At 43.3% G+C, this 27,448-nt stretch overlaps 1 protein-coding gene across 2 annotated transcripts; it reads left to right on the top strand.

Annotated features, from left to right (window-relative positions):
• The first annotated feature begins 1,679 nt into the window (after nt 1-1,679).
• Nucleotides 1,680-20,387, top strand: LOC128736933 (tubulin polymerization-promoting protein homolog). Of its 2 annotated transcripts, none has more exons than XM_053831445.1 (4): nt 1,680-1,927; nt 19,077-19,383; nt 19,508-19,693; nt 19,756-20,387. In XM_053831445.1, the coding sequence occupies exons 2-4, from the start codon at nt 19,087-19,089 to the stop codon at nt 19,936-19,938; spliced, it is 666 nt and encodes a 221-aa protein (XP_053687420.1). In that variant the 5' UTR covers nt 1,680-1,927; nt 19,077-19,086; the 3' UTR covers nt 19,939-20,387. The 2 variants fall into 2 exon arrangements, with proteins under 2 accessions (XP_053687420.1, XP_053687419.1); XM_053831444.1 differs by lacking the exon at nt 1,680-1,927 and adding an exon at nt 18,920-19,010.
• Nucleotides 20,388-27,448: the final 7,061 nt, after the last annotated feature.

Genomic DNA, 27,448 nt, shown 5'->3' on the forward strand with positions numbered 1-27,448 from the left:
GTCAATATATCCGCTTTGCTGACGACGTGAATGCTGTCGGCAGAACATTTGAGGCGGTGGATGATCAGTACACCAGACTAAAACGCGAAGTAGAGAAGACTGGGTTGAAGATAAATACGTCTAAAACGAAATATATGCTGGCGGGCGGGACCGAGCGCGACAGGACCCGCTTGGGCAGTACCGTGGTAATCGATGGAGATGAGTTTGAGGTAGTCGACGAGTTCGTATACCTTGGCTCACTGGCAACAGACGACAACAATACCAGCCGTGAGATTAAAAGGCGTATTATCAGTGGAAGTCGGTCCTACTACGACCTCCACAAACACTTGTGGTCGAACAATCTTAGCCCCGTACCAGATGCTCCAATAAGTAATACCAATATAGACAAATAAGTAAGTAAGACTTTATCGTGAATGGTAGTGTACAGGCTATAGGGTCCTATCACCGACCACCGGCGTATACAGATACAGACCTGGGTGAAAAACCTAGATAAAAAGCAATATTCAGTCCAAAAATCAAACGACGTGGGCGAATAACTCCTGTAGAATTCAGTTAGCGATAGGTAGAAGGTTTCCCCTGTAATTGACCATATACTTGAAGACCTATCGTTCAAACAGTCGACAGTTTGCTCAGAGGTGGACTTAGGATATTTTTGATTATGAAAACTCGAACTGATCGTGTTAAACATACTTAATTGGCAGAGCCAATTTTTGTATGAGATTTGTAGCCAAATGTTGCAATAAGTACATTAAGTATTAGGGGCATGCTACCGTGTGACGTGATGGACCCGCTATCTTGATTTTAGCCTTCGAAAAAACTTATATAATTTAGCTCCTCGCTCGAGATCAGACGTTGTCACGAGCCGCATCTAACCTGGATCGCAGATACTCATTAGGTTGAGCAAACGTTGAGCTACGGCCATGAAGCGAGGATGTTGAGATGTCTAACATTTCACTATCAACTAAAAGCAGACATTTATCAAGATATTAGAAAACTTCATTACAAACAAAATAAACGAGATCAAGTGCCTAATCCTTTCGTTTGTAAAACGTCTCGGTAGTGATAACGCCAAAGCTTCAAATGAATGTTAATCATCGCCTTTGACTGGTGTAAATCCAATTCAGGATAAATAAAATTTAAGCTAAGCTCGAAGTATGTAGTAAATGCAAGTAACTAATAGATATACATAGGTATTATAATATCACGAATATTATCACGTTGTTAATTTTTACTAAGACGTGATTCGAGAAGGCCAAAATTCTACGAAGTTAAACTTATCGTTTCTGCGGCGAACGCTTCCGAAAAGCGCTGCGGAAATTTCGCTGTTGTCGATAACATTGCTGGACAATGACATAAACCAATAACTGATAACAGAAATGAGTTGATTACATGCATTTTTAAAAGTATGATATTCATGAAATTGATTGAACAAACCTACAGCGAATTTGTAGTTTTAATATTTTCGAAAAAAAGTCTTACTCAGAGTATAGTGAAATAAAACACATCTCATCATAAGCATTTCTACTCTCAGTCTATTCCCATGACGAAGGCATCATCCGTGCTTCTGTTGCTCGCAGAGTATAGAGTAAATAGGTAAAAGCATGGCTAGTCGCGTATTTGCGCCTGCCATCACGTTCAGTCTGTTTTCAGGCGGGTTCTGGTACGCGTGACAAAATTGCAAGTAGCCGCTAGTGCAATAGAATATAAAGCGTTGGAGGGCGCTCCTGATGCTGATCTCATCCCGCGAGTGTTATCTAAATTGGTTTCGTGTATATCAATAGCATAGATTCTTCTCCCCATCGCTCATTTTTTTCAATAAAACAACAGTAACAGTGCAAAAAGGTTAACAACGAATTGGACAGGAAGGAAATTTGAAACCTATCAATTACTGTGGTTTTCGCTCGTTTGTGAATTAAGTGTGTCTGAGGTAATACTCTATTTTAAATCATAGGGGGTTTGGAACTGCTAGAGACGAAAATCAATGTAAAACTCAGATCTGGTACAAACGATGCAACAGTTTGTGAAATGTTTAAATATCATCAGTTCGTGTAGATAATGAAAACAATGCAAATTTAGGGCATCCAACAATGAAAAATCTCATCTTATGAGATCATACCAGCTTCGTAACGGAAGAAACAATGATGACGATGATTCCTAAAAGCACGGATCAATACTTAATTGTTCATGCGCAGTGGACATTTCAGTCCCCTATCAAACGAATGGAGGATGGCTTTGTTGTTGAAAGAAATGTCTGCACAGATTTTCGAAGTTTGACTCAGATTTACTAGCATTAAAACGATAAAGTCCAATACCGCCACACGTGGCCTGTGCAGGTATGATAATTAACCGCATTCGGTGTAGCTCCGACCCACTTAGAACCCCTGATATGCAGCACAAAATCGCGTGCTTGAAGCAACTTCGTGGTTTCATGCTGACCACCCCAAATCATTAGCGCCCCTTACAAGTGGGTGTGTAATGTATCAGCCCGGAGTATATCCTTTGTTTACACGTAGTGTTCTTATGAAGGAAAAGCTACAGCGTATAAAGTGAAAGCTGACAGAACGCGATTTAATTTGATGGGTAGGTTCGTTCGTGATGAGATGATTACTGTAGGTTCCAGATAGTGGGCTGTTATATACTAAAAAATCATCAGAAAAAAAAGCTTTTTGTAACAGTTTATAATGCAACAAGCTTGATTATGTGTCAGTGGCCAACTTTCTTTTTCTTTAACTACGATGATGAAAACTTTTTCTCTATTCATTTTCCTGGATGACTCACACGGGAAGGCTTTCTATCGGGCGCGAATTATGGGAAAACTATAAATCATGTTTATGCGACATTTGCTTTGCTATACGGTCGCACTCCAAACGATGAGTGTCGGGAGAATATTACATCATCACTCAGATTAATACAAAATGATGATTCGAAAAATCAACACACCTATTTTATCGTAGAAATTTAAAATAAAGTTTGTGTTTTTCTAGAATTGTAGTAATGATACATTTTCGGTCTTTGGATATCCTTTGATGTTTTTATACTAGTACAACATATGAGTGCTGTATTACATTTTTGTAGTGATATCATTTTCTATCTGTTACGTACATCCTTTTTGTAACATAAACAAATTGGGATAAGTAGAAAAACTATGCATGTTCCCTAGCGAAACGTGACCAGAATTGTAACGCAGCTCGAGTTACATCGAAGTGTGCAATGAAGTGAACCATTTTGACGTTCTACGAAGTATTAAAAATATACATAATTAGGTTTTGAATTGAAATTGAACGTGATTGAAATTGAAAGTTTTGCTTATTGTTAGTAAGTATAGCATACATACACTGTTTTAGATTTAAGAAATTGCTTCACAAATTGGTATCTGAAGGAACTAAATATTGGTATCTGACGGAACGGTTTTGGATTTACATTCAAACCCAATCATTTATTTTAAGAGTAGGTATGGAGATGCATTATTAATAACCGTGGCCTTGAATATGCATCCAATTGCTAAAATGTACAAGAAAAGTGCTAAAAGTCGGTTAATTCAGATTTAGTAGCCATCTACTTAGTGGTATAATGAAGAATAGCTAGTCCTGACAGTTATTGTGACTCGAAGATGATAGTACAAAAAAGACAGAGGGACAGTGTATGTAAGACGAACAGCATAACAAAAATAACAAAAATATTTTGGAGAACTATGGGTTTCTAAATATACGTGCAGTTAACTTCAATTCCGAAAGCTGTTTGCAGTAATGCTGGTGAAATATGCTTTCTTCGCTAATTAAATATTATCGAAAAATTGAACTTTTTCAAAAACGGATAAAACAAGTAAGTAACGAACTCGGACAGGTAGGTCAGCATCGAGCCTAGATGGTCCATGCTGTTTCAAGCAGTTGCCTACATTCAACTCGGTCTTGGGTCACTCGTCGCTAATTTCGCCTGCATTTCAGTAGTCGCAAATCGTCTTCGGTCTTGTCGAGCTATCTCGCACTTGAGTCCAGAGCTGCCACAAATACAGATATTTGTGCATGCATAAATTTGGGACCCATCAATTATTTCAGTTGCTGTGATTTCTGGCTCTACTAATGTTCCTGAATTTTAAAGTAGTCTATAAACTATTTATGTTAATTAAAAGATTAGATCGAGAAAATTAAATACTCCGGAGGAAACGGTAGGGTCCCAAATTTATGCATGCATAAATATCTGTATTTATGGCAGCTCTGCTTGGGTCCCATTGTTTAGAGCGCCGATGGGGGTTTTGAAGGGAACGTGGCTAAAATGATCCTGTTCTCACCTAATTTTCCAATAGCTTCACGTCTTTTCTTACCGTAAAGTTACTATTCACTCATTTAATTTTTTTACTTTCTTCTACCATTGTCTTCATTTGTTGTAAAGATTATGTAGTTATTGGTCCATGTTCGCCGGTCAGACAGAGCAAAGGTATGAAATCAGATATTTCCAATGCCGACGATTACCCGCCATGACTTTCACCTGGCGCAAGGACAGTTTCTCAGGATCCATCTCTTTTTAGTAGTTCTTACTGATTACAGTTAAATGCTTCTCTGCGTATCACGTTCGCTCCTCTTCAATTCCACCTACGGTCTCGAATTTCTGTTGCTATCAGCCGTTTATGACGTCGACAATGGAGCTCATCGTCGCTAAACGGACTAAGACACTTTAAAAACCAGTTCAAAATTTTCAGTCTATCACTGTTCAGTTCTGTAGCTGTTCTGTACGGTCAGTCGGAAACTGACCAGTTCTGTTCTTTAGCGGTATCTTAGCATTCATCCTGGCACCACTAAGTCCCGAGCAACGGGTACTGCTTGGACAGCCAAGCCCGATGCGCAAGAAGGCACGTCCAGATCGAAAGCGAACCAACCGGCTTTATGCTGAAGACGACCACTAAATCGACGAGAAAAGTTGTACATTGGTGGTGGCGGTTTCTTCATCTTTGGCTAGAGAATTAGTCCTGGCTCTCTTGACGAGCATACAAGATTGCTTAACCGCCCTCTCTAGTTCGATGTATCGCCGACGGGCATTTGTCTTAGTCACTTAATAGTTTGTGCTCACTTCCTCCGCTCGATGCGCACTTTGCCGAGGGTTTCGTAACTGGTCGTGATAAAGGCGTTCTTGATACCGCTATATTGCTCTTCGATAGTTCCACCAGTTAGTAACCCTGTAGCTCGGGATTAAAGTTGTTCGACAACAGGTCTTTTCACCTCAGGGATCTCCAATCGGCGAATATCGTAACGACACTCAGCTTTTTTCTTTCGTCGTTGGATATGCCATGGCGTCCCATGACGCGTTCAAAGTTTGCGTTATTTGAGCCACTCTTCACGTTTGAGTAGTCCAAGTGGATTTGAAGATTTTCTCAACCACACTGTTCAGCTGGCTATACAAACTCTCCTGATATGCCAGAAGCACCCCTGCCCCCCAATTCGCCAATTCGTTGCGCCCGCCTCGCCATACGCAGGTCGGCTTCAACCTAGTCGAGCCATCTAGCACACGTTGAGCCCCTCTATTCCTGGTGCCGATGGGATTCTTGAAGAGAACGGATTTCACTGCACAGTCGTCTGGCATTGCGACGTGGCCGACCCACCGTAGTCTCCTAACCTTCACCAGGGTTACAATCTCCAAGAACTGCCTGCAACCTCATTCTCCATTATCCGTTTGTACTACGCCAAAATCGTCCGCAACACCTTTCGTTCTAATACGCAAGTGCACGTATGTCTTCCGCAAGCAAAGTTACAGTCTCAAGTCCGTAGAGGACTGACGGACTGATTAGTGTTTTGTACATCGTCTTCTTTGTGCGGCAGCGTATGCTTCTTGATCGAAGCGTCTTGCGGAGGGAAAAGCACACTCGACTTCCAGCTTGAAAACGTCATTGAATCTCCTTACTCGTATTATTATTATCGGCGGTGACCGGAGATCCTAAATATACAAACTCATCAACCACTACCAGTTCATCGTCGTTGTTTTGTCCGGAAAACTGTATCCGTACAGTATCTGCCATAGCTGTTCGCGTTCGACTGTATCGTATGCCTCCCTGATATCCAGCTCCCGATATTTCTGGAGGATTTTTCGGAGAGTAAAAATGTGATCCGCAGTAGCACGGGCCCCATAAAGGCTGCCTGACACAGCCCTACGAATTATTTTGGTATTGGAGATTGACGGCGGAGCAAAATCTGAACGTGCACCTTGTAGGCAGCGTTGACTAGCGTAATGCCGCGCAAATTACAACAATCTAGCTATTTCTGGTTGGGACAGACCACACTTTCCTTCCAATTCTATAGTTTCTTCTCCTCCCAAATCCTGGAAATTACCCAGTGAAGTACCGCACCTAGCGGTTTTTGGCCATTTTTATAAAGTTCTACCGGGAACCGGTCCTTTCTGGCGGCCCGATTTTTAGCCAGATCTCTTCGAGATCGGGAGCACGTTGTTATCACGTTGTTATCGTTTGAAGGCACTCGTAGATTAATTTCCGTTGCGTCTCCTTCTGTTATATCTCCATTGAGATGCTCATCAAAGAACTGCTTCCACTTGATGATCACCTTGCGCTCGTTTGTGATTAGATCCCCTCCCTCGTCCCTACAATTGTCAGGTCTAGATGTGTAGCCCTCACGAGTTTGGTTCACCTTCTCATTAAACTTGCGCGTGTCAATAACCCAGAATAGTTGTTCTAGCTCCTCGCGATCGCTGTCCTCCGTCTAGCGCTTATTCCTCCTCAGGATCGTGGTCAACTCATTCCGCGCTCGTCGATACTTGGCCAAATTCTCTCTCGTGGATATACTTAGATAGTTTTCCCAAGCTCTTCTTTTCCTCTCAACCGCTTGTTTGCATTCCCCGTCAAACCAATCATTTCGTGCGCTCGAAGTTTCCTCACCGCGGTTGCGGCCTCATTGATGGCCGAGCGTATTATATTCCATCCGATTTCAACGGTCGAAGCATCTAGTTTCACAGGAAAAAGCAGAATTTCATCCAGTACAGCAAAGTTTCGTTAATTGGTGGTTCGTTAATTGGGCGGTTCGTTAATTGGGTGCTCGCTAATTGGGCTATGTGACAACTTGAATGTCAAAATTGTATGGAATTTTCGAGTTTAGAAATTTCTAACAACTGTCAGTCGGCCCAATTAGCGAATCAGCTGGAGTGCAGTCGTGGCCCAATTAACGAATTCAGGCTGTATACGTGCGTAGTTTTCGGCAACTCGCGGGTTGTCTAATTGCCGAACGTCTAACCGAGGAGAGCGGCTTTGTCGCGAGGTATAGACCGTCGAGTTTTGAGCGCACGTGTACTGCTAGTTGGTAATGGTCCGAGTCGATATCCGCGGTAACTTTCGAAAAAACCGGCCCTCGATGAGAATATGGTCAATTTGGTTCAAGATTCGTTGGTAAGGTGATCTCCAGGTGCCTTTGTGAATATTTTTGCGGGCAAAAAAGTGCTCCTGATCACCAAGCCTCGGTAAGCCGCAAAGTTGATGCATCGCTGGCCGTTATAGTTCGTGTCGGTGTACAGGCTACGTGGCCCGATCACCTATCTTCCGTACATTGCTTCCCTGCCGACTTGAGCGTTCATAACCCCGATGACGATCTTGGTGTCTAGTGGCGAGTAGCTGTCGTACGTTGCCTTCAACTACGCACCGAACGCTCCAGTAGCACTTTCCCTTCACATGCCAGAGTAGAGAAAAACTTACCCGTATGGTGTATTTGTGTTCACCAGTATTTAGCCAACGGACCTCGCTCAGCCCCAGGATTTCAAGCTTCAGGCGGCTAGCGTTATAACGGTAAAGATTGCCGAAATATTGTTTTACATTAACCCCTCTAAGGTCTACATCATTTTTAGCGCCGCAAAATTCACTAAAATGGCCATAACTTTTTTATTTTTCAATATTTTTTCACCAAATTTGGGAATTTTGCCGAAAATATTTTCTATTTTCATAATATCTATAGATAATGGTCATATGTTATATGGTCCCGGAGTTATTCCGGAGTTCCTTGGGGGACCGAGATATGGCTTTTTTAGATAAAGTTGCCAAATATCTCAAATTTGTTTGAAATCTGTTGATTTTTGAAAATATATCATCAACTGTGGACATATCAGCTACTTTGCCGCAGTTATGAGCCATGGTGCGCGCCATCCGGATCCGGGGGGACACTATGAATCCGGAACCGGTTCCCGTAACGGGACATTTCAGCGTCAGTAAAGCATGTCGTGTCGCATATCAAAAAACATCAGCATTCGACAAAATAGCGATTGGTGATCATCTCATGTCTCTCAGAGGCCGTATGACCGGTTCCGGGTCCGGGGAGGGTTTCTTTTCTGATTCAAGCACAGAACGGATTTCGGAGGAACTTGTCCGGGACCTGGAATCGGCCATATGGGCTCTGAAAGACATGAGATGATCGCCAATCGCTATTTTATCGAATGCTGATGTTTTTTGATATGCGACACGACATGCTTTACTGATGCTGAAATGCCCCGTTACGGGAACCGGTTCCGGATTTATAGTGTCCCCCCGGATCCGGATGGCACGCACCATGGCTCATAACTGCGGCAAAGTAACTGATATGTCCACAGTCGATGATATGTTTTCAAAAATCAACAGATTTCAAACAAATTTTAGATATTTGGCAACTTTATCTAAAAAAGCCATATCTCGGTCCCCCAAGGAACTCCGGAATAACTCCGGGACCATATGGCATATGGCCATTATCTATAGATATTATGAAAATAGAAAATATTTTCGGCAAAATTCCCGAATTTGGTGAAAAAATATTGAAAAATAAAGAAGTTATGGCCATTTTAGTGAATTTTGCGGCGCTAAAAATGATGTAGACCTTAGAGGGGTTAATAATCACTGAAAGTTACAGTTCACCTATGTGTCAAACTTTGAACACTTTCATCGTCGACCTTCAAACTTCGAATATATCTGCCTCAAACATCGGATATCTATATAACATGTGATTTTGATAGATATTAATATTTGTCGTGCCACTCAACTTTATTGAGTGAAATTATACACTTTTTACTAAACACGGTCGTTTAAAACCGGCATGTAATATAATTTGGCTTTTTCGCGCCACAATTAGTTTGAATCTATTACAGTTAATTGCTAATATTTTCGAATTGAATGTACTATATCTAAAGTAAATAGATTTTGTGCAGCTTTATAATCAAAACGATTTATTTTCCTACTCCTACAGTTTAATTTCATGCTTCACCAGATAGAGGACATTCTAGCGAACACGATGGAGCACAATAACCGAAAGATTTTATGCTATTATCAATACTAATGAGTATTTTATTCGGAAGTGTTGCAACTGTTCGAAGTTTGGGCCAAAACGTTCAAAGTTATAAGCAAAAATGTGAAAACAACACAATTTTCTTCGGAACCGCTTAAGGTGAAATTAGTCGTCATCGATTCTGCAAATTTCAAAAGCAATTTTTTTGTTTGAAACAAAAATTCTGTGCATGAAAATATATTCGCTGTGTTCAGATTGGCAAGAAGAATGCAGTGACTACATTTCTATAAGCAGAACCCCGCTTTTGGCCCAAAAAACTGCTTCCGAAATTGGGCTTTTCGACGAAAAGTTAATGACTGCTAATTTCTCGGTAACCGATTTCAATGTCAAATAAAAGCTCTTCCCAAAAAACATTTAAGCGCTGATTATGCATTTTAGCAGCCATTATTATTCAGCCATAGCTGAATATGCATCGAATAAAATTTATGTAAACAATCAAAGAAATTTATAATGCCTAGTATTAAGGTTACTCAGAAGCTGCTGAGTCTCAATAAGAGAGACCTCAGCACGTTTACCGGTCTGGTGACAGGACATTGCCCGAGTAAATATCATCTTCGGAATCTCGGTTTCGTGCAAGATGATATTTGTCGCCTGTGCAATACCGAGAGCGAAACCTCGGAACACTTACTCTGCAATTGTGGAGCACTAATAGGACGCAGACTGCAGTATCTCAAAAAGGCCCTACTAGAGCCTAGCGAGATCTGGTTTGCGTCGCCGATCAGGACTATAAGGTTTATAAACCAAGTCATCCCTGATTGGCACCTGTCTCGCTCCAGCTTCCAGCCTACCACTTCTTCAATAAGTGATAGGTAAGCCTGAAGCGTACAGCAAAAGAGACAATGGGGCATACCACAATAGTTCAAAATAATGGACGCAGTGGTGAGAGTACCCAACAGAAGAAGAAAAAAAAAATGTAAACAATTCTACAATAGTTATTCAGCCGAAATTAGAAAACTTATACAACCTATTTCATTTGAGGCAGAACACTTGTTAAGCAGTTATATCGCCCTTTATGTAATCTCTGTGCGCCTTGTTTGCAGCTTTGCGCAAATTGGTTATTTAAAAACGAAGAAATGACACCCAAGGATCCTTATGCCAGCAAAAAAATCAGAAGTTAAGTTTGGAGTTTACTAGTTTGAAACGATTAATTTTCTAATTCTGAGTTTATAAGCGTTATATGTATAGTTAAACTGGAGAGAAACGTTTGCCGTATTTTCCAACAATTCGAAGAATGCATGAACTGCTGATTTATTAATTTCGAGTGTGCGTGACACAACACTTTTGATACTTAAATGTTCAAATTAACCATCTTACCATCTTACTCACATTTGTCACTTTGACATTTGTAAATAGACGCAACATAACGTCTGTACGATTACAGCATAACCAAAGAGAACAGAAAATATCAATAAAAATTAACATAAGAATCGAGCATTATGCTAAAGTCAGCGGGTTAGCAAGCTAGTTGAATTCATCAACATTCTCGTAGCATAAAAACAAACACAAAAGTTCACATTGTTTTCAACCGGCCAACACCCTAACGCGTTTGCCATCTGGAGAGTATTTATCCAACTCCAAATCGAGCGAAAACCACTGTAGGTATCGGGCAATGCGCTTGGCGGGAACTTGAAATGTTGAAATGATGACTCCCTGGGAGGAAACGTCGCTATCGCGCGCACATTCACACCGTGTCGCGTCCGTTTCGGTAGCGTCGCCGATGTGGCTGATAGAGTTAACGCTATCAACTCACAGTGAATGAGTAGCCAAACAATGTGCTGCGCTTGTCCATGAAGTAATGTCTAAAATTATTTGTTTTGGCATTATACTTGCGTGGTTTGGGATGATGTCATAATCGGCTGCCGCTGTAAATAGCAGGTTACAGATGATTCGAGCGAAAGTTTTAAGATTCTGACAGTATATAATAGCCGTAGATAATAAGCAGTCGGTCATTCCAAGGTTTTGTTGTGTCCGGCATTGTAGCCGCAACGGTAAACTTTTCATTTCCAGTCAAATCTCTGTAGGAGGTCTAAATTATGTACGCCAATTTGTAATGACGATACACTCCCTTTCTGTAGCTAATTTGTCCGAAAAAGGTGTAAAACCATATGAAGCATGCACGGAAAATCTGCTTTCCTTGATGTATATCTTTGGGTTGGTATCAATTACATGCGGTTCACGTGTTTGATACATTTCTCTCCATTTGCATCGAAATATAGCGCTGATGGAATCGTTAGCTGAGAAGCACAGGTTTTAGAGGAGTGGTACAATACCAGACTTGTTCCGACGTCCGAAATGTCAGGTGTAACACGTTTCGTTGCTCTGTGGTGCGCGGTGCTGGTCGGCTGGTTTGCCACACGAAAATGATGCCGGGCTTTATTTTACGATTAGGTCGGTAACATGAGACATTGAATGTAGAGATCTGCCGGTTCAGACGTTAGCACGAGTCAAAACATAAGATCTGTCCGGTGCTTTATTATTCTTGTCTGTTTCCGAAGGCATCTGTCCGGCGCTTAATATACCAGTCAGCTGCATTTCGATGGATTTATTTTTTGTGCGATGGAAGGTGTTACACAGAAGTTTCTAGCTGACATATATTAACATTAAAACTTCAACTAGCTAGGTTGTGATGCAGTCGTCCTCGTTCTTCAGCGATCGACACCAAAATTGATCTATCCCAATTGAAATTATCATTGCATATTAGATGAGTTATTTCACTGTCTTTTAATTGGTTATTATCAAAACTCCTTTAGAGTGTGCTGAACACAGAAGTCGTTTCCATTCAACTCGGTTCATGACTGTTCGTCTTCTTCTTCTTCTTCTTCTTCTTCTTCTTCTTCTTCTTCTTCTTCAGCATAGAGCCGGGGTGGTTCGAGCTGTTTCAAGCACTCGTCTCCATTTAACTCGGTCTTGGGCCACTCGTCGCCAATTTCCGTCGTCGTCTCTCAGAAGTCGCAAATCGCTTTCGACCTGGTCGAGCCATCGTGCACGTGGGCCCCCCCCTGTTCCTGGTGCCGATAGGGTTGTCGAAGAGGATTATTTTCGTCGCACTGTCGTCCGGCATCCTTACGACGTGTCCGGCCCACCGTAGCCTGCTAAGTTTCGCTAGATGTACGATGGGAGTCTCCCCAAGTAGTGCCTGTAGCTCGTGATTCATACGCTTCCGTCACTCTCCGCTTCCAGTTTCTACTCCGCCAAATATCGTCTACAGTATTTTCCGCTCGAACACGGCAAGGGCGCGTATGTCGTCCGTGAGCACCGTCACGGCTTCAAGTTTATAAAAAACTACCGGTCTAATAAGCGTTTTGTACATTGTTAGCTTCGTGCGGCGGCGTATGCTTCCTGATCGTAGCGTTTCACGAAGGACAAAGAAGGCCCGATTTCCCGCTTGGATGCGCCGCTGGATCTCCTTACTAGTGTTGTTGTCCGCAGTCACCAGCGATCCCAAATATACGAACTCCTCTACCGCTTCTAATTCGTCGCCGTCAACGGTTAGCGTCCGTGGGAGTCCAAGTGGTCGGTCCAAGTGGCAACTTCTTACTTACTTACTTAGGTGGCTTGCCATCCTAAGACAAAGCCTGTTGAACAAAGTTTCTCCATGTAACTCGGTTGAGGGCTACCGCTCTCCAATTCCTCGGACACCGAGTACTCTCCGCCAGATCTCGCTCCACCAACCATCTTGCTCGATGCGCTCCTGGAAGTCTTGTTCCTACCGGATTTGAGGCGAACACCATATTTGCAGGGTAGTTGTCCGGCATTCTTGCAACATGCCCTGCCCATCGTATCCGTCCAGCTTTAGCTACCTTCTGGATACTGGGTTCGCCATAGAGCTGTGCGAGTTCATGATTCATCCTCCGCCTCCATACTCCGTTCTCCTGTACACCGCCGAAGATCGTTCTTAGCACTCGTCGTTCGAAAACTCCGAGCACTCGCAGGTCCTCCTCGAGCATTGTCCATGTTTCATGCCCGTAGAGAACAACCGGTCTAATAAGCGTTTTGTACAGGGTGCACTTTGTACGGGGACTTAGTCTGCTCGACCGCAATTGCTTGTGGAGCCCATAGTAAGCACGACTTCCGCTGATAATACGCCTCCGAATCTCACGGCTGGTATCATTGTCCGCCGTTACCAGTGAGCCAAGGTAGACAAATTCATCGACTACCTCAAACTCATCGCCGTCGATCAATATACTACTGCCCAAGCGGTGTCGTTCGGCCTCGGTTCCGCTGGCCAGCATGTACTTTGTTTTAGACGTATTTACCTTTAACCCAATCTTTTCTGCCTCGCGCTTTAGTCTGGTGGACTGTTCAGCCACCGCCACAGATGTTCTGCCTATAATATCCATGTCATCGGCAAAGCAGACGAATTGACTAGATTTGTTGAATATCGTGCCCCGCGTGTTGATATCCGCTCGGTTCATAACACCTTGTACCGCTATGTTGAACATCAGGCATGAAAGACCATCACCTTGACGAAGCCCTCTGTGTGATTCGAATGAACTTGACAATCCACCCGAAATCCGAACACAGCACTGTGTACCATCCATCGTATATTTAATCAGTTTGATGAGCTTCCTGGGGAAGCTGTTCCTGTCCATGATTTTCCATAGCTCTTTCCGGTCGATGGTATCATATGCGGCTTTGAAGTCAACGAATAAATGATGCGTGGGAACTCTGTATTCACGACCCTTTTGGAGGATTTGCCGCAGTGTAACTATTTGATCCGTTGTAGACCGACCTTCGACGAAGCCGGCTTGATAAGTTCCCACAAATCTATTCGCAATTGGTGATAGACGGCGGAAAATGATTTGGGACTGCACTTTATAAGCGGCATTGAGAAAAGTGATCGCTCGATAGTTCTCGCATTCCAACTTGTCGCCCTTTTTGTAGATCGGGCAGATAACCCCATCTTTCCACTCCTCCGGTAGCTGTTCCGTATCCCAAATTCTAATAATTAGTCGGTGCAGACAAACGGCCAGCCCCAAGTAACACACAATACAAGTTAGAAAATAATCTTCATGGAAAGTAGCCGTTTAAGAGTACTATAAACGTACTTTGAAAACATGTGTCGTTATTATTAAGGTTTTGAGATGTTTTGTGATAACATGAATTTATTTGCAGCTCATATCAAATGAATAAAGTTTGTTTTTGTCAACATGTCAACACAAAGCTTTTATTATGTCTCCATTACTAAATTTAAACTACTGGAAGAACAAGTTGTAGCTTATGCTATAATAACGTTTTAAAATGGTATGAAATAACCTGATACATACTTCTTTCAATTGTTGTTTCATTAGGCTTCAATTTTTTGCGCTTTTCTGGTAATAGAGAAGTTCTGATGTATGTAATGTTATACTATTCTATAACAAGCTGTGTTGCTTGGGGCTTTTCTGGTCCCATTTAAATAAGCTCCGCTCCGATGCCATCTTTTCCAGCTGACTTGTTGTTCTTTAGCTGCATGATGGCCTCCTTAACTTCGCCTATCGTTGGGACTGGCACCTCTTCCCCGTTTGCTGCACCGTCGAAATCGCTTTCCCCGCCGACATGGTTTTCCGCCTGGGCGCCATTCAGGTGTTCGTCGAAGTGCTGCTTCCACCTATCCGTCACCTCACGATCGTCCGTCAGAATACTGCCAGTCTTATCCCGAAACATTTCGGCTCGCGGCACAAAGCGTTTGTGGGATCCGTTCAGTTTCTGGTAGCAGCTTCCGCGTTTCCCGAGAACGATGCAGCCGCTCCAACTCTGCATATTCCTGCTCTTCCAGGTTGCGCTTTTTCTCCCGAAAGATTTGGTTTCGCTGCATCTTCTTCTGTTTGTGTCTTTCCACGTTCTGACGTGTGGCACTGCGCATCAAGGCCGCCCGCGCAGCGTTCTCCTCATCCATCACCCTCCTACATTCATCGTCAAACCAATCGTTCCGCTGATTCCGGACCACATGCCCGATGGAGCTCTCCGCTACACTGCTGATGGCTGTTTTGATAGTGTTCCAACAATCCTCGAGAGGGGCTTCGTCCAGCTCGTCCTCTTCCGGCAGCGCAGCTTCGAGTGAATGCGCGTAGTTTGCGGCGACGTCTGTCTGCTTCAGCCGCGCGAGATCTAACCGAGGCTGGCGTCGGTACCGAATGTTGTTCACAACGGAGAGTCTTGGGCGCATCTTAACCATCACTAGGTAGTGGTCCGAGTCAACGTTAGCGCTTCGATAGGATCTGACGTCGATAATGTCTGAGAAGTGCCGACTGTCGATCAAAACGTGGTCGATCTGTGATTTTGTCTGATTTGGTGACCTCCAGGTGTACTTGTGATGGATTTTGTGCTGGAAAAAGGTACTACGTACGGCCATATTCTTGGAGGCGGCAAAGTCGATAAGTCTTAGGCCCATTTCATTGGTTCGCTGGTGTGCACTGAACCTTCCAATCACCGGTTTGTATTCCTCCTCCTGGCCGACCTGAGCATTGAAATCCCCGATGACGATCTTGATATCATGTTTTGGGCAGCGGTCGTATTCAATCTCCAACTGCGCGTAGAATTCATCCTTGTCGTCATCGGTACTTCTGAGGTGAGGGCTGTGCATGTTGATGATGCTTATGTTGAAGAATCGGCCCTTGATTCTCAACCTGCACATTCGAAGATTGATTGGCCACCACTCGATCACTCGTTTCCGCATCTCGCCCATCACTATGAAAGCTGTACCCAGCTCGTGTGTGTTGCCGCAGCTCTGGTAGATGGTATGTCCATCTCTGAACGTACGTACCGTTGAGCTCTTCCAGCACACCTCCTGCAGCGCTACGACGTCGAACTTGCGGCTCTTCAATACGTCGGAGAGCACTCGAGTGCTCCCTTGGAAGTTGAGAGATCGGCAGTTCCACGTCCCGAGTTTCCAATCCATAGTCCTTTTTCGTCGCGTGGGTCTATTCCGATTGTTCTAGTAAGAATATATTTGTTCTTCGTTCCGTGCTTTAGTATTTTTCGTGGTGACGGCTTGCAAAGCCTGCTACACCAACCCGGAGGGCCAACGAAGCTCGAAAGAGCCCTCCTTTCCTGTCAGCATACGACCTTGGCTTCCACCGGGTTTGGTTACCCGATCTCCACCAAAGCTGCTCGTATCCCGGCTGGTACCACGAGGAGGTAGGAATAGGAGTTGCTGAATAAGAGGCTATGGACCACTGTAGGGTCTATTTTATGCCTACACGTGCACAAGGCACCGACGGTACGCATTATTCAGCCGTTTACCAGCCAACTTCGGCAACTTCGAGACTCGGAATTCTACAAAGGCCATTTTTATTGGCATTTCGCTTGTTGCGTACATCAAAAAGGCTCCTGTTCCACTTCCGACTGATGCAAATGTGGTCAATTTGGTTTTCTGTTCGGTCGTCGCAAGAAACTAACGTAACGTTATTGCTAGGCTATTGGGAAGAGCGGTCCACCAGTGGCCGTGTTGTTATTAGACCAACCTCGTGGTTTTAGTTTTAACCTTGAAATGCGGTCAGGCATATGCATTAATATTTTTTGAAACGTTGGTTCTACAAATGATGAAGAGACGGTAGGGGAAAGTACTGAAATTTTTAAAGTGAAGGAGAAAGAGCGGAAAGGTGAGAGGGGGGACGGGGGTTATTAGTAACTACGCTTAACAAGTAGTCGTTGTAACTCCTACCTTTTGCCCAATGCTGGAAGGTGCATGAGTCGAACTCTATAAACTATAATCTGAGATTATAACCGGATTCGAACCCACAACACCCGCCAGGGCATGCGGCTCGCTGTTAGTAATGTACCTTTAAACCATAGAGGCGCTGGACAAAAGGAGCGCGCAACGTATCTTCAAACTCCACCTTTTGGTACGTTGGGTTATTTATAGACACAAATGGTGCTTCTTCCTCGATGTATTGTAATCGAACTACCGAATTGAGGTTCCAAGTTCGAAATTTGAAGTTCAATTTTTAATTCAGTTTTGATTGAATTTTAAACAAAACGCCAAGCCCAAATTCAAATCCAAAGGCTAACCTAATGTCTAATCTAAAGTTTAATTTTAAGTTTGATTTCAAATCCAATTTAAATTTCACGGGTGAACCCAGAGTGGAACACATCCCGTCTCTATAAATTTTAATGTAAAAAAATCCTAACAGTGGAACTCCGAACTTTGGAGTTGTCAACCAATTCAACCGGAATTTTTGCCATAAATAAATTAATTGCGTAAAAAGATCTGCTATCCTACGATTACTTTTGAAAGGTCGGTGCCCCACCTTTTGTTTGAGTCTGGGCAGAACTAAAAGGGATTCGTTTCCAATTTGAAGAGTGTCCTATTTGCATAAGATTTGTACCCATTCTTACGTTAGCGCATATCAGTAGGACAACCAACCAATTTTGAACCCCACCTGCAGCTGTACATAATTTGGACACTACTATTTGATTTTGCTGTAAATCTACAAATTGGATACAGCTGCAGATATGATTGGATTTATTACCCTAATTGAAAAGAAATCATTTTGTCTAGAAAAGATTTATTATATTGATGAAAAACTATAGTGTGAAATCATTAGTATTTGTAACGACTCTAATATGAATCTTTATCCAACGTTTTTGGTTGTTTCTGAATTGGATGTCTTCTGGGGAATTTGAACGGCACCAGAAACATGGAGAAGCAACTGAGTACAGTAGGAATGTGCAAGACGTGTATTTCAGATAAGACTTTTTTATAATCGAATAACGCTGATAATTTAGATTATGCTCATAGGGGAAGATGGATATAACGAGTTCGAGTTTGCCGGCAATTTATGGGAAATATTCTTATATTAAATGTATAGAATGCAGACAAATTTTGATATTCACAATGCGACTTTTTACCGCACCAGCTACATTACTCCAGTTTGCCAGACTGCACGTTCCCATTACTCAGGCGACTCGACCCACTAGGTCAAGCCCCTCTAATGACAGCTCAGCAAATTCCTCATAATAGAAACTGCTTTGTCCGTTGTCCATTGAATTGGTTTTTTGTAGTAAGAACGTCAGTTTCCTAGAAGCTTATAATTAGTAACTTGGGGTTAAACGCAATAATTCTTAACCCAATTGCTTCTGGACTATAATATTGAATTACTTCGCATATCCTATGAGCCAGCCGCCATTGCTGAAGATCGTTTTATTCGCTACGAGTCGTAACTTACGACACATCTTGGCTGGGGCGAGCGCCTTACGTAATTCAATAAAGTTTCAATTTAACGCGGAAAGCTTTCAGACTTTATCAAAAATATAGAATCCAGTATTAATGCCATATTCTAAAGTCGTTAAATTTTCAAAATAAATTTAAAGAAATGAGTTATTTATCAACTTAGGTCGGCCAAATTCCTAAAATACAGAGTAAACGTATATAGTAATCAAATGGGACACTTCTCCCCTATCGCCATACTTTTATCAGCAGTATTTTTGGCGATACATAAACAGATGAGCAGTGACTTGACGCCAATTAGCACTCTCTAGTGTGGTAGGAATTATAAAGTAAACACCGCGGTCTGCTTGCTGGACATATGAGATCATGACTTTGCTACAACATTGACGCTTCAGCTTAGCGCGAAATAACAAAATCTCATCACGTCCATTCGTGTGAGCAGTTTTCCTATTCTAAAGCTTCTATTGTAATCGTCATTGATATTGTTATGACGAAATAAAACAAACTCCGGCAAAGTGCACAGTTTAGTTTTGAATCAAAATGTATTCTCATGTGGCTATCCATCGGTTTGTGCTGCGAATATTTTAAATTTACAATGCACTATGATTAATGTGATATCTTTATCTTTGCAGGTCAATTATCATGTCCGATAGGCAGCAGAACGGTTCCGATGCAGTCGACAAGGCCACGGTAGAAGTAGCGCAAATGGCATTGGAAGACCCCGCACCCACTGGCGATTCAAAGGGTGCGATAGCAAAATCGACCGAAAACAATACCGCTTCCAAGAAGGAAGATAATGGAACTGCCTGTGTTGTCGCCCCCGTTTCGACTGCTGCTTTTAAAGAGCAATTCAAGGCATTCTCCAAGTTTGGGGACACTAAATCGGATGGAAAACACTTGACCCTGTCCCAGAGTGATAAGTGGATGAAACAAGCAAAGGTAGGTTGGTTGTCTTCTTCTAATTATATTTTATATACGAAAGATCTGTTGTTGAATCATAATAAAAATAGATCCGTAAATATATTCTGAAAATAAACGGCTAAATTAATTCTCTAAAACACAGGTTATCGACAAAAAAATTACCACAACTGACACCGGTATCCACTTTAAGAAGCTAAAATCGATGAAGCTTACATTCGAAGACTATAATAAATTTCTCGAAGATCTGGCGAAGACCAAGAAGGTGGAACTTGAGGAAATCAAAAGCAAAATGGCTAATTGCGGAGCACCAGGTGTTCATAATGCAACCGTAAGTACACAAAAATCCTCACCAATTTTAGTTGATCTTAAGTTATTCTGTTTCTTTTTTAGCCCGGTAAGGCTGCTGAAACGGTGGCCAGGTTAACTGATACATCTCGCTATACTGGATCGCATAAGCAGCGTTTCGACGAGTCCGGCAAGGGTAAGGGAATTTCGGGCCGCAAAGATATGGCGGACAATTCCGGATACGTTTCCGGCTACGGCCATAAAAATACCTATGATAAAACGCATTAAGACCTCCTACTCTTCCGACAAATCTTCCTAACTTTAAATGATATTGTTCAAAGCAAAACTGAATCAAAATCATACATTGTCTTCTAGATATTCAACGATTGTGCTGCATTGTTTTGAACGTAAATCTTTGTAAATGAAAAGTTGATTTTGTTCTGTTTTATATACCTAAGTTTTAAACGTTGTTATGTACATCGCTAGTATTGTTTCATATGGATTATTTGTTTTGGAGGTGACTCTAGTCGTTACATGCGCAATAGGACGAAATCTAAGTGCTTAGTATTCTTATAAACCTGCATTTTGAACATCTCTTTTAAAATTGCACCCAAGACATTTTTCTATCCAGAGCGTAAGAGTATATACAGTTCATTGTGAATGACTACAAACTAAATAAGAATAGGTTAAGAACCCCAAAAAACACAAAATATATTCGTATTTTTCCTCTACATGATAATACCCAAAGAAAAATTTAAGCGTTTTATTTCCGATAATCACAATAACACTCGCAAACAACACTACTTGAACAAACTTGCCTTGTATAAAATGTATAATATCAGCATGCCGATGAAGTGCAATTTTACAAGTTACGACTATACGACCATAACTATGATAATTAATTATTAAAAAGGTATCAGACGCCGTTTTTATAATTTAGATCTGAACTGACTAACACAACGGTTCCCAAATGGGGCCTCACTCATCCCAGAATTTCAAACTTCAGACGGTTAGCTTCCCTTGCAAGTTGAACCAGTTTACCCTACTGGGCAAGGGTCAGTATATTCCATGTTTCGGTTCGTGCCCGTGTTTTCATGCTAAAAGTCGTTGCCAATAATTTAGATCAATTTATTCTTTCATTTTCTGTATAAAAACGTTACGTTTTCGGACACAGCAGATTGTTAGCCTAAGGTCCCTATCCCGCTGACGGGGCTGCCATCTTAAAGTGGGCGGGAGGCACTGTTCCCCCTTCCCTGTTTGCGTACGACAACCAAGGTTGCGTACCCCAGCCGGCATCACGTAGAGGAAAGGATCGGAGTCAATGAACAGAGGTGGCAGATTTGCACATATCAATTATTGGCAGGTGTGGCTTTTGTTTAGAGACGGATCAAATTTTTACCATCCGATAGATCTGGCAGAAATGTGGCAGTACAACGTGCCAAAGTATCATATCTTTATTGACTTAAAAGCAACATATGATACAGTCGATCGAGACCAGCTGATGTGATCTGAACGGAGCTACATTGGATCGTGTGAAGCGTTTCGTGCGCATCTTGGGGATACACTCGAGTGACCAGGGGACGGTTTATCCTCCATGCTCTTGCTCCATCGTTCTGATGTCCATGCTTTTTAGCAAAGTTAGCCAACTGCTAGGTTTTGCTGAAGACTTTAATATCATAAGAGCTTTGCGACGACATACGCAATCATGCGATGCCAGATTGAAAGCGGAGTCTATGAGCTAATTCATCGAAGAACAAATGTATGAAAAGGCTTAGAGGAAACAACCACGTGCCTCCCACAGACGGCAACCGTTGTCGGCGATGAACTAGAAGTGGTGAATGAGTTCGTTTATTTGAGATCGCTAACGACCGCGGAAAACAATATTAGTAAGAAGCTCCAGTGGCGCATTCAAGCAGGGCCTAGTTTACCCTTCGCAAAATTCGACAATTCTAAAGCTGTTCTTTCATGTTCAGCAGTTCTTTATGGAACTGAAGCAATGACACTGCTCACGGAGTGTTTCGAAAATGGTTCTCCTCAACTACCCTACCGACTCCAGAAACAGAGTGGCCCAACGTGAGGTGGAAGATGACACGACCAGATCGAAAGCAACTTGCGACCTCTAAGACGTCTGGAAATTGACGACGAGTCCCTCAAGAGCTTTCAGGTGAATACGGGCACAATTTTCAACGATTTCATTCAATTTCTATGATTTGCCGATGATGTGGATGCTGTTGGCATCAGGGAGTAAAGGACCATTAAACCAGACTAAAACGCGAAAAAGGGAATATCGGAATGAATATACAGGGGTTAGACAAAATGATCGGGACAGGGAAAATTTTGACGAAATTCAAAAGACATGTGCATTCCATAACCTCTGTTCATTAACTCCTATTCCTACCTCCACGAGGTGCCGGCTGGGGTACGCAACTTCGGTTGTCGTATGCTAGGAAAGGGGGCACAGTGGCTCCCGCCCACATTAAGATAGCAGCCCCATCAGCGGGATAAGGACCTTAGGTTAACAGCCTACTGTACCAGAACATAAAAAAGTTACCGAAAATGAAAGAAGAAATCTATCTGGATTATTGGCAACGACCTTTAGCATGAAAACACGGACACGAATCGGAACACGGAATATACTGACCCTTGCCCAGCAGGGCAAGCTGGCTCAACTTGCAAGGGAAACTAGCCGCCTGAAGCTTGAAATCCTGGGGCTGAGCGAAGTCCGCTGGTCGGGTACTGGCGAACACAGGACATCATCCGGGCAAGTCTTGCTCTACTCTGACATACGAGGTGAAAATGCTACTCGAGAAAGAGGAGTTGGATTCCTACTGAGCCCAGGAGCACATGCGGCCCTGATGAAATGGGAACCAATAAATGAGCGAATAATCGTTGCCAGATTCAGAACACGGGTTAGGAACCTGACGGCAATCCAGTGCTATGAGCCAACAGATGCTGCCGACCTGCAGGAGAAAGAGAGTTTTTACAGCCAGCTGAACAGCGTGGTTGAGAAAATCCCGAAGGGGGACATCCAAATTCACATAGGCGACTTCAACGCGAAGATTGGCTCAAACAACGCGGACCTGGAACGCGTCACGGGACGCCATGGCCTAAGAGAGATGAGCGAAAACGGGGAGCTGTTTACAGAATTCTGTGATAATAACGACATGGTCATTGGTGGATCGCTCTTCCCCCATAGACCAGTACATAAAGTCACGTAGGTTTCCCGCGACGGCCGAACAGAAAACCAAATCGACCACATCTGCATCAGCCGGAAATGGAGAAGGAGCCTTCTTGATGTACGCAACAAATGCAGCGCTGATATTGCATCCGACCATCATCTTGTTATCGCTGAGATACGTCTGCGCGTCGCACGTGTCCAACGACGGGAGGAGAAAGTTGGGTGCCGCTACGACGTCCGCCGATTGGAGAATCCTGAGGTGAAAAGGGCCTTTGTTGAACAACTTGAATCTCGAGCCTCGGAGTTGCCACCTGGTGGAACCGTCGAAGAGCAATGGGCCGGCATCAAGAACGCCTTCATCACGACCAGTGATGAAACCCTCGGCAAAGCGCGCAGTGGGCGGGGGGAGTGGATTTCGGATGAAACTTGGAGGAAGATCGACGAGCGGAGAGAGGCGAAAGCCGGCATTGAGCGAGCGCGGACCAGATCGGCTAAGACAGCTACCCGTCAACGATACGTCGAACTGGAGAGGGCTGTTAAACGTGCTTGTAGGCGAGACAAGAGAGCTGGAATAACTCCCTAGCCGAACAAGGAGAAACCGCCGCCGCCAATGGTGATATCCGTTTGTTGTACGATATTTCTCGCCGCCTTAGCGGTGCCAGGATGAATACAAAGATGCCGCCAGAGGACAGAGCTGGTCAGCTATTGACTGACCGTACAGAGCAGCTTAAGCGATGGACTGAACATTTTGAACAACTCTTCAGACCAGTAGCGTATGACGCCTACAGTTCGTCGAATTAGTCGCGTTAACTCGGAGGGGCCATCGCTGGATGAAATTGTAGCAGCCATCAAGAGTATGAAATCCAATAGAGCGCCAGGGATAGATCGTATTTCAGCCGAAATGCTCAAAGCTGACCCATCTTTGTCAGCCCAGATAATACATCAGCTTTTCGGCAATATTTGGGAAACCGCAACTTTTCCGGTGGACTGGATGCAGGGCATATTGGTCAAAGTCCCTAAGAAAGCGTGGCGTGGCATCACGTTGCTATGTATTACTCTCAAAGTACTCTGTAAGGTAATCCTCAACCGGATCCAGGAGAAGATCGACGCTACTCTCCGGCGGCAGCAAGCTGGATTCTGTGCTGGCCGATCGTGTGTAGACCATATCACGACGCTCCGCATTATATTGGAGCAGATCAAAGAATTCCAGGACTCTCTTCTGCTGGTGTTCGTTGACTTCGAAAAGGCGTTCGACCGACTCAATCATGAAAACATCTGGGGCGCACTTAGGCGTAGAGGAATTCCAGATAAACTAGTCCATCTCATCGAGGCTCAGTACGAGGCGTTCTCGTGCAAGGTTTTGCACGACGGCGTTTTGTCCGACCCCATAAGATTACTGCTGGCGTGAGACAGGGCTGCATTTTATCACCGCTTCTGTTGTTTCTCATCGTTATGGATGAGATATTAGTTGGAGCAATTGACAGTAGGCCAAATCGAGGATTGCCTTGGAATCCTCTAACGATGGAGCAGCTCAATGACCTCGACCTAGCCGACGACATTGTCTTGCTCGCACAACGCCGAAACGATATGCAGAGCAAGTTAGATGACCTCTCCGAGAGCTCCCAGGCAGCAGGTCTCACAGTCAATGTAGCGAAAACTAAGTCTATGGTAGTGAACACTGACAATTCCTCCAACTTCACAGTAGCGGGACAACAAGTTGAGCAGGTAGACGCCTTTCAATATCTTGGTAGCCAAACAACGCCCGATGGTGGTACCAAGACTGATATAGCCACACGAATCAGGAAGGCCAGGGGTGCCTTTGCAGGTCTGCGAAACATTTGGCGCTCAAACCAGATCACTCTACGTACGAAAACCCGAATCTTTAATTCAAACGTTAAATCCGTACTGCTGTATGCCTGCGAAACGTGGTGCGTCTCAGCGGAGACAACGCAAAAACTGCAGGTATTCATTAACCGGTGCCTGCGATACATTATTCGTGCCTGGTGGCCAGATAATTGGATATCCAATGAGGAACTCCATCGTCGGTGTCATCAACGGCCGATAGCCACAGAAATTCGTGAACGTAGGTGGAAGTGGATCGGACACACCTTGAGGAAAGGAGCGAACGAGGTTTGCAGAGAAGCACTCGACTGGAATCCACAAGGACAGCGTAGAAGAGGCAGACCAAGACGCTCATGGCGACGGAGCTTAGCCAACGACATCCGGGCTGTAGACGAGAACCTGTCCTGGTGACAGGTAAAAGCCATGGCGGGTAACCGTCAGCAGTGGAAATCTCTGATTTTATCCCTTTGTTCTGCCGGACCGGCAGACATAGACACATAAGTAAGTAAGTAAAATAACTTCTACCAAATAGAACATTTTTATATGAAACCAACCAATTGCATTCGACGAGGATTTTTTTTCTAGTTTTTCTAAAATATTTCAAGATTCGCAGTAGCCAGTGGACTTCTTCTTTCATATAAATTTATTATTATTTATACTTTATCCCGAAACTAGATTTCATTTCCAGTCGATTGGTGAAAAGAGGATGCAAATCCGTCGAGAAACAACCAAGTTACGGCAAGCAACCAAGTTTCCGTGAAGTCAGTACTAGTAACATCTATTGCTCTGGCTCTGGCTAGGACATAACGCATTCCATTTCAATATTAGCATCGAATGATTTTATGAGCCATTGACACTGGAAGCATTTCCAGGTCCGCGGCGTGCCATGGCAGCCCTGTAGCAGGTTCTAAGTACCCCGGCGGAAGTAGTCCCAAGCAATACACTTTCGGCACTTTTTGTTAAGGAAACTTATTTACGACTGAAATTAGTTTTAAAACAACTGCTTTATGACAACTGTGTTGGTAGGGGTCGTTTTAGGAAACATCCGAAACCTACGGGTGTCAAACTTCAGGATTTTCAACCCTCGTTAATTTTTGAAGCTTGATATCCATATTGGTATGGTTTCGGTCATTTTTTAAAACGTCCATAAAGGTAGAACATTACTGGCAACATTTCCAGAACTGATTTCATTGAAATGGTCATAACTCGGTTGTTTCTCGACGGATTTTCGATTTTCTCTTTTCACCAATTGACTGTAAATGAAATCTAGTTTCGGGAAAAAATATAAATAATAACAAATTGCCGTGACAGAAAAAGGTACAAGCGAGGACAAAAATAAGTTTTTGACATTCCCCTGGACAACTCGGAATATCTCCGGTGTCCATTGACTTGACCAATTCCCGTCGAATGCAACTGGTTTCATTTAAAAATGTCTTATTTTGTAGAAGTTCGTCAAAATTTTGCCTGTCCCGATAATTTTGTCTAACCCCTGTACTTACTTTACTTTAGTGGTGACGATCCATTATCCATCTTGCGCCGAACGAGTTTTGAGTCGAAACGAGTCTTCTAGTACTGTTGATCCATTTTCCAACACCCTAGAATACCAGCTGAATGTGCATCGTTTTCGACAGCGCACATCCATCGGATGCAATGTCTGCCCTGAAATCTACGGTCTGTTTCTGGTGCGCTGCTGAAGATAATTTTGGCTACTGTTTCATTGGGTATTCTGGCTACGTGCCCAGTCCAATGCAACCTGCCATATTGTACTACCTTCACTATATCGGCATATTGGTATTTTTGATTTTAGAGCTCACAATTCATGCATCTGCGATACACTCCATTTTCCATTATGCCACTAAGTATCGGAGAATTTTACGCTCAAAAGGCCCAAGCACTAATCAAGCAGCTTCCTTCAGCGTCCAAGATTTATGTCCGTAAAGGATCACCGGGAGCTTTCGTAATGTAGCGAAAGTGTGTTACTTGGGATCTCTTGTTCTACGGTTGACTCCGATTATATCGAGGTCACCCGCAAAACCAACAGGTAACTGAGTTTTCGTGATGATAGTATCGTTCCTTTCCACATTTACTGTTTGTACTGCGTCTTCTAAGGCATTGTTGAATAGCAGAGTTCTCACCCGCCATTCTAACGCATAATTTTGCCATATCCAGCGTCACACGAATCGGCGTAATTAGTTTCGTTTGAAAACCGTGTTCTAGCATTATCTGTTACAGTTCATTTCGTTAAACTGAATCGTACGTCGCTTTAAAATCCACAAACAGATGATGGGTCTGCAAGTTGTGCTCCCGGATCTGACACAGGGTAAACATCTGATCCGTCGTGGAGCTACCCTCATGAAAAACAGTTTGGTACTCGCCGATGAAAGACTCCGATAACCGTTTCAGTCTATAGAACAGGATACGGGAGAGAACTTGAAAGGCAGTGCTGAGTAATGTAATATCTCGGTACTTTTTACACTCAAGTCGTTATTCCGCTCAGATCCTGACAATTGGTGGATTACTTCGTTTAGACGCTCGTTTCCCGCTTTTGTAAGTTCAGCCGGGATACCATTTTTCAGCTCACAAATTATCTTCTCAACTTCCTCCTGTATTGGTGACTCCACAGCATACCCGTCACTCACGCTTCTCATTCTGTTTCTGTAAATCTACGTGTTTACCTCTCCATTCAACAGCGTCTGGAAGTGCTTCTTCCACCTGACTGCTGGCGCCGTTTTGTCACTAAGCAGGTTACCAGAGCACTACCATTGCACTTCACAAGCA

The sequence above is a fragment of the Sabethes cyaneus genome, chromosome 2 (assembly GCF_943734655.1).
Source record: "Sabethes cyaneus chromosome 2, idSabCyanKW18_F2, whole genome shotgun sequence".
Taxonomy (NCBI): domain Eukaryota; kingdom Metazoa; phylum Arthropoda; class Insecta; order Diptera; family Culicidae; genus Sabethes; species Sabethes cyaneus.

Bases quoted from the DNA above. Each gene is read 5' to 3' on its own strand.
- LOC128736933 (XM_053831444.1), top strand. From the start codon at position 18,985: ATGTATTCTCATGTGGCTATCCATCG. The intron at 19,384-19,507 runs GTAGGTTGGTTG...TCTAAAACACAG, and splicing joins AGTGGATGAAACAAGCAAAG to GTTATCGACAAAAAAATTAC. The intron at 19,694-19,755 runs GTAAGTACACAA...TTTCTTTTTTAG, and splicing joins CAGGTGTTCATAATGCAACC to CCCGGTAAGGCTGCTGAAAC.